Genomic DNA, 12315 nt, shown 5'->3' with positions numbered 1-12315 from the left:
CACTAGTCTCAGAGGATGGGTAGATATGTTAGTCCATGTTTAAAATTGAATAGTTAATCATGATGAAGATAAGGGAAGTAAACAGAAGTAAAAATCACCTAAACTTGATAAGATGAATTGCAAACATAACACTTTGTTACATTTCCCATCATCCATTTTCAACCTTTCCTAAAGATTATGCAATCTATATCCACTGATCCAATTAACTACTCCATGGGTGATGATGCAGTCCCCCTGTGAGCTTTAACTGGTTAACCTCTGTTTAGGGGCAAACTAGATTTATCATTTAATTGTTTTATACACTTGGTCAAACCTCAACGCTTCCTTGCCTTTATAAATGTGATCAACTTGTTTCCTCTCCACTTGGCATCTATAGATACAGGTCTCTCACAAACCTAGTTTTTTTCTTTCTTTCTTTGTGGGTTATTGGGGGGGGGGGGGTTCACTTCACCTCAAGAGCAGCAGCATAAGCCATGATTCACGCCATTCGATAGATTCCTCCTCAGAGCTGTTACATTATTTGCAACTATATCCGTCATCACAAGATGCTTCTTATTTACAGTCGCTCTCCGAAACCACTCTCCAGTATTGGAGAACAAATAAAATCTGCCCGAAAGGTTTCCCCGTGCTTACATTGAAAAGAAAAGCGAAGAACCGTCGTTCACACGTATATATGTATAGCTATCTGGTTTCGAAGACGGTGAACCCGTTGTATTTCATACCGATCGTACAGATTCTGCACGGCTTCAAAGTCCCCATTCAGACTCATCGGTTACTAATGCATTTCCATATTTGCTAAAAGACAAGAAAGAAAAAGAAACTCTCTCCGGTGGTGATAGCCCGAAGGGAAGATTATTGATTTGGTACATGCAGGAAAGAAAGAGAGAAATTTGGTCACATCTGATACTGTAATGATGGAGACCGCCGCTGCAATCATAAACGTTACGAAGGAGCTGGAATATTTAAGGAACTAAAGAAACGTCTGTGGCTGCTGTAACACGGGATTGAAGTGGGGGTCGCAATAACAATTGGTTAACAGAAAGCAAAAGATTGATTTAAAGAAAAAGAGAGCTGGCTGTGCAGAAATTTTACTTACGTAATTATATTTTGGCTGCATTGTCGTATAAATGCATCATGTATAGTTTAAGGTATTTCTGTGAGATGGGTAGATGAGGATATATGCTGTGTATTTATAAATATAACCATATATGGAGGGATTGAAGTAGCACTGCTCTTTATTTTAATAGAAAATTTAATTTACTAGGAAAAGTATGTTCTTGTAATCAATTGAACATGTAGTTTGTGGTCTTTTTCTCTTTTCTTGTACAAATTACTGGACCTAATAGACATACATCTGATGATTAATACTGATGAAACTGTTAGCTTTCTTGTTTTTCTTTTCAATTCTATTGATCGATACTACAGTCATGATGGTGTATTTTGTCTAATAATCAAATACGACCACCTGGTTACTATAGTCTAGACAGGGATCAATATTGATTCATGTGTCCCCCTTAGCAACCATATTCTATACAGACTTTAAATCCATATCTTGATGTCTTATTACTATAGCAACTCTTGTTGATAGATTGATGGATTTCACACCCACACATGACGTAAAAAGAAACCCTAAATTTCACAAACGATCAGTCATTTGCACAGTATCATCAAATGATACTGATTGATTTGAAAAAACTTTATTTCAACCATCTTCGCTTAACATAATAAGTATGAATAGTTATACAAAAATGTGGGATACAGTGTACCTTTAAGCAGCTTGAAACTAAAGAAATGATGAACGTAAATGATACTGGTGTAAATATCGCTGATTTGGAAGAAGGACCAAATCAAGAGTGTGTGTGTATAATCCGACAACCTCTTGTTTTTCAAAAGAGAGACCAGTTGCCTCATCAGCAAAAGGTAGAACTAATTATTAGTATATACAACTGAAACTTGCAACCCATCTTCCGGCTAAATGTATTCGTTTTACATACTATGCATGTGTGACCTCTTCCACCAATATTAGTTTCGTGTTGGTCAGCTTTCGTTTTCATGTTTCATAGGTCAGGTATATTGATGGGATCGTTGTAAATTTGCAATAAAACCTAGTAAGGAGAGAGTACTCTGACATATACAATACAACACTTTATAACAGTATGTGTGTGGAGTTAAAATATCCTGCCTCCCCCACCCAGCTCCCGTCCTACTCATACCTATACCCCTCCTTCCCCTCCCTCTCATTTCCCTTCCCCTTATATCTCTTAACTTCAGAGCTGTTGTTGATTAGAAAATGAACTTTCAGCAGTGGTTTTGTTTCATGCAATAGTGATCTGATCGGTTATTTTTGGAAATTATCATTGGTGAGAGTTTCAAGATTAAGTGAATGTTTAATAATGTTTCATGAATGTTTGCAAGAATCAATTGAATTGGAATCTGGTTATATTTACAAACAAATGTTTGACTCTCACACTAGTTCAGATGCTCTTGAAAATTTATCATAATTTTAGTAATCAGGGAATAAATTATTGTTCTTAATTTTGTGGGGCAGTTTTCACAGGTTCTGGATTTTGTCTTCTAAAATACTATGTTCTCTGTGTACAAAATGGCTATGCAATCTTTGTCACTTGGATATCAATTTGATATTTTGCATAGCAGTTTGCAATGTGATACCAAATTAATTACTGCTTGGTAATGATTATGTGTATCATCATTCAGCCCATATCTTACCTATAGTGCTTCTTTTAAAAAGGTAACTTTTGTTTTGATATTAACTTGAAAGTCTAAAGTGAAATCGTATTGTGTGACCAGAATAAAAAGTTTTCTAAAGACCAAAGTGTTCTGCTATGAATATGCTGTTGAGATTATTTTGTGTACTACTGTGTATTATTTTTAATATTGTTTTTCATTTAGTAAATAGCATTTCCCTTTATACCACACTCACAGCATATATATTTCCTCCCTAGAAAATGTGATTTTTTGATGTTCTGCATATTTTTTTTTTTATTACAATTCAATTTTGGAACTACAACCATCTAGAACATTAATTTAAAAAGTTTTTTATAACTATAGTACATTAACTTTTGGCAACAACGCTTAATATCCTGCAGTGATACTAAGCATGCACTCGCATCGATAGATTTAGTAGCCGTAGCAACCTACTGATGTCAGAGCGCCATCAATGACATTGCTTGAGGCTGCATGGTAGCAGATAGAAGTATAAATGCCTGAACATGATGATATCAAAAAAAATGGAATATATTATCATCTACAACATAGAACTAATTGAAATCAGCTGGGAAATCTACATGATGAGATATCTGAGTGCATATGGAATACATCAAACAAGAAACAGGAATACTTAGCTGAATACATAAGCTGCAGGAACAAATTATTCAGATCTGTTTAGTATATTGTGTGATTATATGATAAAAATGTGTGTGTGTGTGTGTGTGTGTATTAAAATGTGAAAAGAAAGATAATCACTGCACTTAGCATAAGGAATATGTATCATTTCTTGTTGAAGTAACATCTACCAGATATCATATATGCATGAGACGTTGGGGTCATTGTGGATGGCAAAGCTTAGCTTTCTTTTCTTCTGCCAGCTTTTCTTATGCCCTCTTGTTGAACTATGTCAAACTTTGTCGGAGAACTTTTCAAAGGAAAGTTGTGGTAAAAATTTAATTTTTGGCGGTTAAAAGACTGAAGAGGAACATATACAAAGCATTGTGTTGAAAGTTACATACATTCCACACATTGCATTGGTCATAGAGATATTGATAGTTGAAATTGTCACATTGTGTTATGGATATGAACATGAAGCAAACAGCTGTGAATTAATGGCTCTGTGCACTGATTATTAATACACTTGTTTTAGTCAAACTTACCATTCCTCAGTACTGTCATTTTAAGTATATATGGAAGTGATTTTATAGTTATATTTCTACAGTTCAAATTGATGGAAAAGGCAACTATTTCATCATGAATAAATACTTTGTCAGATTTATATTTTTGTGCACTCTTTATTGGTAAATTGTTGTGTTGTGTGACAATCAGGTCAGACAGACTGACAATTAAGAGGGGGTTATCAGGTATCAATTAGTGCCCAGGCTGTGGTCAACTATGGAGCCTTATTAAGTTAGACAAAAATGTTCTCATTCCATAAGATAAAGATAAATGTAAAACAAAATGGCCGACTTCAGAAAATGGTTTGGTGACATCATCATCCCCTGGCTCTCAACATCTATGGTGACAGTTCATGTTTTCTTTCAAACAGGGTATAATATAATCCTTTTGAGACAAATTGAGCGTGATCACCAGAAAGTCACCAACAGGTCATGTTCTATTCACACCGAGTGTATTGATCATCTCCCGATCGGACATTGTCCCTCTATCCGATCGGATATGGTCCCTCGATCCGATCCGATCGGACATGCTCCCTCCATCTGATCGGACATGGTCCCTCCATCCGATCGGACATAGTCCCTCTTCCGATCGGACATTGTCCCTCTTTCCGATCAGACCTGGTCCCTCTATCAGATCAGACCTGGTCCCTGTATCCTATCAGACCTTGTCCCTGTATCCGATCGGACATGGTCCCTCTTCCGATAGGACATGGTCCCTCCGTCCGATTGGACATGGTCCCTCTTTCCGATCTGACATGGCCTCTCTATGCAATCTTTAGTTGTCAGTAAACTGATCACTGCTATTGAATAAAACTGATTCCAGAGTAGAACTTAAAATTGTTGATATACTGCCACATTGCTGCTCTAGTTTTCAATGTTACTGGTACCCCTGTACATAAAAGCTGCACACCTTTCTCTTGTACATTTTTTAGTGTTACATTTCAACCATCCTTACACTTACTAATTTCAGTTCTTCTACGGAGATCGTCATAACTGAACCTCTTGATCCATCGACTAGAAGATCAAGTCAACATGAAATTTTTTCTTGTGGTATTTATTAGAACTGCCTTACAGTACAGTAAGAATCAAGATATGACTCGATCAGTTACCATGTTAAGAAACATACACAGAGACATGACATTATCAAACATTAAAGCACAAAATTGAAGAACGGTCATTGTAAAACAGTATGTTACCAAAGGGTAATTCTGCATCCTATAAAAAAAAAACCCATTGCATTGGGAATCAAACCTTGAAACGAGCTGTTAATATCATGCATTTTTCTTCCATTGTTTATCATATTGTATTTTCGGATGGGAATTTTTCATTCTTATTCTATTTTGGTAAATTTACACTTTTGATGAAATACTGAAAAAAAAGCAATCTAATCAGACTAAAATATTTGAACAATTAGTTTCTTCTTTACCTCCTCCTTCCTCCTTGAAAACTAAATTAAAAAAAGTCTCACACAAAGAAGCAAAGTCACGAGTAGTTCATTTGGCATCATTACCCCTTAACATAAATTCATTCTGTAACCTAATTATAAAACTATTCTCATTATTTTCTCATTCAAATTTGGTCCCGATTTTTGAAGAAAAAAATAAAGGAATATTAATAACTGCTACTTAGGTTGATTTACCTTGTGGTCAGTGCTCATTTCATTTTCAATCTTGCAGTTTCATACAAAGAAAGAAAAAAAGTCATAATTAGTTCCTTTGGCATCAATACCCTTAATTTTAATCTTACTTCATTATATGACCCTAACTATCAAATTACTGTCACATGCAGAAATCATTCTCAGAAATCTTATTTTCTCACCCAAAGTTTTGTCCCGATTTTTTTTGTTTTTTGGCAAGAAAAAGAAAAATTTAATAATTGGTAAGGTTGATTTACCTTGTGGTCAGTGCTTTGTTTTCACTCTTGCAGCTCTCGATGCCTGAGTGCATTTTTTATCAACGCTCACTCAAGTAGATAAAATGCGGAGCGAGAAGATCAATACTCCCAGGGGATGCCCGTCGGGGATCCTCTCCAGCTACTTGATGATATCCATATTCCGCGATACCCGATGGAAATACCTCCGATGGGGTAGCATTAGATTACGAATAAAGACATCGACTTCTGGATAAAATCACATCTCGAGCCCCTAAACGAGTTATTAATTGGGTCATTCGTCAGTGCAACATTTCCAAGTGCAACGGCTAGTGCGTGCTTTATTCGTGAAGGAGACGATAAAACATCGTTAATGATTTCCCGATCTTGAGGCCCGTCGGCGAACTTGCCTGCGAGTCTTCAGCGTACACGGTGTGTTAATGTAACTTGTTTCCAAGGGTGCTTTCCTGTAGGGTCTACCCCTCACAGTCCAACAATTATTCTCCGATATTCGAGTAAGAGTAATTGACTAGTAAACAATTAACTCTCTCATGCAGTGAGAGCTAGATCTGAGATCCTTTCTGCGTGGATGTTAATTGCTTCATTACTGATCTAATTACTGAAGTTTGAACACGGCTGCTTATCACCAACAGGTTCGGGGGCAGTACTAACAATGTTTAGTTAATTGTATGATCAGCGATATGTTCCCAAAGTAAGATTGCAATCCATCAATCTAAGACACCCTCCATGTTTACTTTACTCCTGAATTACTTGTCTATGTGGCCTCCGATTGCACTACCTTATTTGGGGGGGGGGGGGGGTTGGGGAGGGGAGAGAGAGAGAGAGAGAATGTATTACTTTTATTCAATCCCATAGACACACTTCCATCTGCCATATTCTGATATTCTGTTAGTTACTCAAAATGAGTGTTCCCACATACTCACATCACCCCTCCCCTCCTTCCCACCCCTCCCCTTCCTCCTCCCCTTCCCCCTCCCACATTGGTGTAGTTTGCCTCAAGGCACTGTTTCAAAAAGGAAAAGCTGTCACAGCAGCTGCAAGTTCCTGCTCAGCTAGGATGGATCAATATCAAACATTAGATATGGGCCTATATGTCTGTAGACCAGCATTGCTTTGTGTGGTGAAACTGTGGAGTACAATATATCATGCATGTCCTACACAGCCTTGTTGTACAGTATGATGCTGTGGCCTTTTCAGCATCCAAGTTTTGACTTAATAAATTATTGTTATAATCTAATATTTCTTCAGTCTTAGGAACACTGCCTGTTATTATCATATTTATCGAATTACCTGTCTACTGAAGGCTATGGAACTATCTTTGATTTCATATGTTGTACCATATATTCTTTAAAAAAAAAAATCAATCCCAGGGGTATCTCTTGTGCTATTTCTTTGGTCATACTGCTCTCTCATGGAGATGACTTGCCTCCTAGAACTGGTTTCACAAAACTCTCCCAAAGCCCTATTCCTATTTTCAAAATGGCCGCTGCAAATGTTTGTGGCCAGAGGTGTGTTACTCAAGTTTCTTCCAGGCCGTTTTAAGACGTACGTCAGAATAGTTTTTCTCAGTAAAATTTACCGTCGATGGACGTCCATAATTTCCTCTTGTGTTTGAAAGATGAATGGACAATTTGATCTTCCAAAGCACTTATTCGTTTGCTCCTGGACAAATTTTCTACTTCACTTTTGTCGTGAGCATGAGGATAAAGTAAATGTTTGTCCCGAACTGACGTTAACGATAAAGTGATTTATTCAACAGATTTGGTAATGGGAATGCTTTGCTTATCCTCTTCCTTAAAGCTTGAGATAAGAGTTGGTAGAGGAGAGAAAATTTGATGGAATAATTCATCAGGAATTGTTCAGCGTAAAGTTAAGATACCAGGGAGTTTGAGAATGTGCTCGCTCATGTTTAAGTTGAGAATGAGTGCATCAAAACTAAAACTGTTGCCAGACAAAATCATAGATAACCGAATGTCCCTGATAAAATCATGCATTATACTTCAGAGGCGCAGAGGGTCACGGTGTTGGAATGTTGTCTGTTCTTTTTGTCTTCCCTGTTTTGACTGATCTTAAAATTTAAATTGTTTGTCTACGATCATTTACAAGATGGATGCATGACAGGCCGACCTGAATTAATTTCCATAAACAATAGGCTGGATATATTGCAACCAAGCAACACGATTTGCATTGGTACACATCATGAAGACACCATGCAGTAAACAGTAGGCTGTCGTCATATTGGTAGTTTCTGTCGTGAGGGATAACAGGGGTTTGAAGGGGAATGAGAGGGGTGTGGGAGGGGCTATGGGGAAAAGATTTGAAGAAACACTAAAAGGCTTACCAAAATACCATCTTATTATCTAAAATATTGTTCCAGTAACTGTGTTAATTTATATATGGTAAGTTTATACAGTATTAGTCATGAAGGCAAATCTGTCTAGAAAAAAAAAAAGAGCTAGAAATGTCTCTGTCAATCCAATGTGTTGAAAACGTAAACACTGCATCTTGCCTTAAAATGATGCAAAGAGCTGCTTTTACGATCATCTGTATGATGATTATCCCAGAAATTTGCTAGATTGTCAAAATATGGTCATTGATCTTGAAGTCAGTAACTACTGTCCTGAATGACTATTGCTAAATTCAAAAAGGCTTCAGCAGAAGAGGTGAATAGTCTCTTTAGTAAGTACAATTAAATGTCAGATTATATGTACATACACTTGTATGTCTGGTGAAATAATTTTGGGGCCAATACTGACGAGATTTAAGAGTAAGATCATGTTGTAATTGAAAGTTGCCTCTCTTTTCTTTGACAGTGTGTGGTTTGTATGAACTACAGGGCCGCCATATGCACCTTCCCATGTGGACATAGAGTCATATGCAGAAAGTGCTTTGTCAGAACTATACAGATCGCCCTCTCTCAACGACTGCTTCCATTACGATGTGTACTCTGCCGAGCCAAGATCGTCCAACTAACCCAAGATCAACGAGTGGCCGCACTCTGTGGCCCTCCTTTAACAGAGGATATTTTGTAAATTATATTTTGATCTTTTGTCATATTAAACCAAGTAACACTAGTGAAAGTAGAAAGCAATTGAAAAAGGATAAAAACTAAATAAATAAAATGTATGAAAGTGGCCTAAGAAAGGGTTTTGACATTGTTGACATGCTGTTTGGTTTATGTAGATGTTGAGTAACTAAATTGTTATCGTAGGAAACTGGTTTTAGTGTTTGTAATTTGAAATGGTATTTTGTGCTTTGACTCGGGGCTGGCTGTTTTGTGGTTGGTATAACAATGGCTTGGTAGTTGGGGTTGAAGGAATAAGACTCCTGTTGCTGTATTTATTAATGTGTGTTCCTGCAGAAATGGTAACAGAGCAGTTATGGTATGTCATCATGCAGTGCTGTAACCAAGGGGGTGGGGTGGGGGGCAGGAGCCCCAGTCAAATGTCTTGCCCCCCCCCAATGATATTGGTGGGAAAAGTAAATGTTGGACGAAAATTATAAATACATTGGAAGGCTCTGTTTGACCAGTTCAATGTTGTCTTTCTACATTAGAAGATTCGTGGAATAAAACAAAACGTTTTCACTGCCGAGATTTATTACTAGTCTTTGTTCATCATGGGTCTAGCGCTCTTTAAACTAATACTCTGATAATGGTGTTCAGGTATATTGTAGACTTTGCTTGGTTCTAGTTTCAGCTTAACAAAGATTCAGGAGAGCATAGTGTGCCCAGGTTGAAATATCTTTGTGATCACATGGTCACAGGCCCTGCCGTTAAACTATACTGCATCGATTCCGTTTTACCGCACTATAGTGGTGAGATCAAATTTGAGTCTGACACTCTCTGATTATTTCCCAAGTTTCCAGAGCGGCTTGTTTTTAATTATCGCTGCAGCTGCTGAAGTCGCTTGCTGAGTAGGATTCTAAAGATAATAATAGCTCTAGTTTTGTGAACAGGAATGGGAAAGAAACGGACAATTGTTAATACTCAAAACAGAAAGGGAATGTAATTGAGTTTACAGACTGTCTTGTTGAAGGACAATCTGCTATTACTTAACATGGTAGGATTATGTTAGGCTGCACAATGGTATAACGTAATTAACGCAACAAAATAAAACCCAATAACGTGCAGAGACCTCTTAAATTAACTTATTAGACAAAGGGTAAGTCGTTGTTTGCTGGTTCTAGTAGTTCTAGCTAGCAATTATAGTGTTTGTCAAAATTATTTATTCAACAAATTAAACCAATCATAGGTTATCCAAGCAAAGCAGTTTAGCTCATCCATGACTTGTCCCCAAATATTCAAGAAATATTGAAAGTGGACAAATATGTATGTAAATATATCTTTGTACATCTTTGAGGGCCACCAGGTTGAGAGCAATATGTCCTGATGTTTTGTATGTTACCCTATACATTTAGTGTAATTTCTGCGAATGGTACTATGTGTAAGAACATATAGGAGTGTATTCAGGGTTGCATAAGTTCAAGCCTGAAGAAATGTTGACCGAGATCAAGGGTGGCTACAGCCCCCAAGGTTCAGAGTCAAATCGTGGCCGGGGAAATATGGGATAACGCACATATATATACTGTATATATATATATTCATGTTCATAATATGCTCACAGCCATGTCAGATTGGGGGATAATTAATATCAAGGCTACATGCTGTGCATGTTACTGTAGTACTAATATCAACATTGTTGGAACATTTTGTTATTAATTCCCTTCCTTGTACAGGTCAATGATATACAGCTGATTGCTGTGAACACAATTATTTGCATAAATACCTCAGATAAATACATTCAAAGAGATGGTCCCCTTCTGTCGTGCATGTCTTCTCTGAGAGCTTGAAACAATCTCTCTCAGAACCTAGAAAACCTGGTTTTAAATGGCTTAAAGGCATTGAAGACTCGCGTTGAAGACCCAAACCGCGTGCCGCACTCTGAAAAAGTTAACTTTCCGTTGCTTGCAAGTGAAGTTTTCTTCTTGTCGCTGCAAAATGCAGACAATAATGAAACGTGATAGGCTACCTTGTTATCTTTTATCTAGACCTGAGATGTCCATCGCTGCTATGTACACCGTGTTGTGGGTATTGACCGTAGCTGCATGTATTGACTGTACACTAGTGTCTAATTACCGACGGTAGCAAGCTGTGTGTGTATTTTCTGGGATCGATGGTGGTGTCTCACACTTCTGTTACACCTCATTCGAAACTAGGTCAGATTGCCGGCATGAGACGTTTCTTTGTGCGCGAGTCTTCATACCCTTTAAATGTAGAAGAGCACAATTTGCCAATTTCCTTTTCTTTTCTTTTTTGTTAACGTTAGAGCGTTAGTTACATAACTCTGTGTCTCTAGTTAAAGATCTTTCATCTTGGTCACTTTCAGTATCAGATAAAATGGGTTTCAGTGAAATGTCGTATATTTATGTGATTCATTTAGTGCATTAATACCCTAAACTAATATAATATAACACAGCAAATGTTGTGCTTCCCATACTAATAAAAGTTTGATCATACAACAAGCTGTAATGGGTTTTCTCAATTACGTGTTGCAACATATTTTTGACATATAGGCAAAATAACTATAGCTTTCATTGTATATTTAACGACTATAAAAAAGTACAGAGACCTACGCTTAATTTGCATAAAAGAATCTATTGGTGGATATTCTTCATGTCAACAAATGAGAAGGACCGTAATTACCTGCGCATTGTACCTATTTAGTCGCAACTTGGAAAAACATTCCTATGAGAGAGATTTGTCTAATCTCTGGAATTAAAGAATGGATTTTACTGGTTGCAGTATTTACAGATCATTTTAAAATTTCTATCGAACAGCAGAAATATAAATTAATAAGGTACGATGTAGATCACCATTCATTTCTGAGCTGTTTTTTTTTAAATTTTATTTAAAAAAAATTGTTATCCCTCTTTTCTCACCAGTAGGATATAGTGTATGCAAACACACACAATTGTCTCTTCTCACCTAGGTATGTATGTATGTATCTTTAGTGTAAGACCTTCTCTAAACCTATGAATGAATTAAGTCATTGGAGGTTTCAGATTTTGTTGTCCCAGAATCTCATTTCTTCAATCATAAACACAGTCATGATGACGTCAAACATGTAATAAAGTTGTATTTATTCATGCGAAATAAAGTGTTGATTTTTTTTTTTAATGTTTTCAAATTTCCAGAAATGAATTTGAAGAAGGTTAAGTTCTTGAAGGATGACTGGCAAACAGTAAAAGACATTGACAAAGAGAGAAAACAGACATAACTCTGATCTTTTAACATAATGTTAAAGAGAGATTGCCAATTTCAGAGATTGCCATGCGGTATAAGAAAACGAGAAATGTTAGCTATTATTTGAAAATTTTGCTTTATTGTTTGTTTGTGTTATTGAATTAGGCAAAACAGCATAAAAAACGAGATCACACATCAAATGTTTTTCATCGCTGCAATGTGAAGCAGATTCGTTTAAGTCGCTCTGTTTGAGTAGTGCTTCAAAACTTTATCTTG

General features: G+C 36.8%; 1 protein-coding gene across 1 annotated transcript in view; it reads left to right on the top strand.

The window, feature by feature from the left end:
• Nucleotides 1-9795, top strand: part of LOC139958718 (uncharacterized) — a 30772-nt gene extending 20977 nt beyond the window's left edge. Inside the window, exon 3 of the mRNA XM_071956012.1 lies at nucleotides 8609-9795. Coding sequence (XP_071812113.1) covers nucleotides 8609-8827 — 219 coding nt within the window. The 3' untranslated portion in view covers nucleotides 8828-9795. The remainder of the gene's footprint in view (nucleotides 1-8608) is intronic.
• Nucleotides 9796-12315: the final 2520 nt, after the last annotated feature.

This window comes from Apostichopus japonicus, chromosome 18 (assembly GCF_037975245.1).
Source record: "Apostichopus japonicus isolate 1M-3 chromosome 18, ASM3797524v1, whole genome shotgun sequence".
NCBI classification, from domain to species: domain Eukaryota; kingdom Metazoa; phylum Echinodermata; class Holothuroidea; order Aspidochirotida; family Stichopodidae; genus Apostichopus; species Apostichopus japonicus.
The sequence above is the reverse complement of the archived record's forward strand: the minus strand, read 5'-3'. Positions and strand labels throughout refer to the sequence as shown.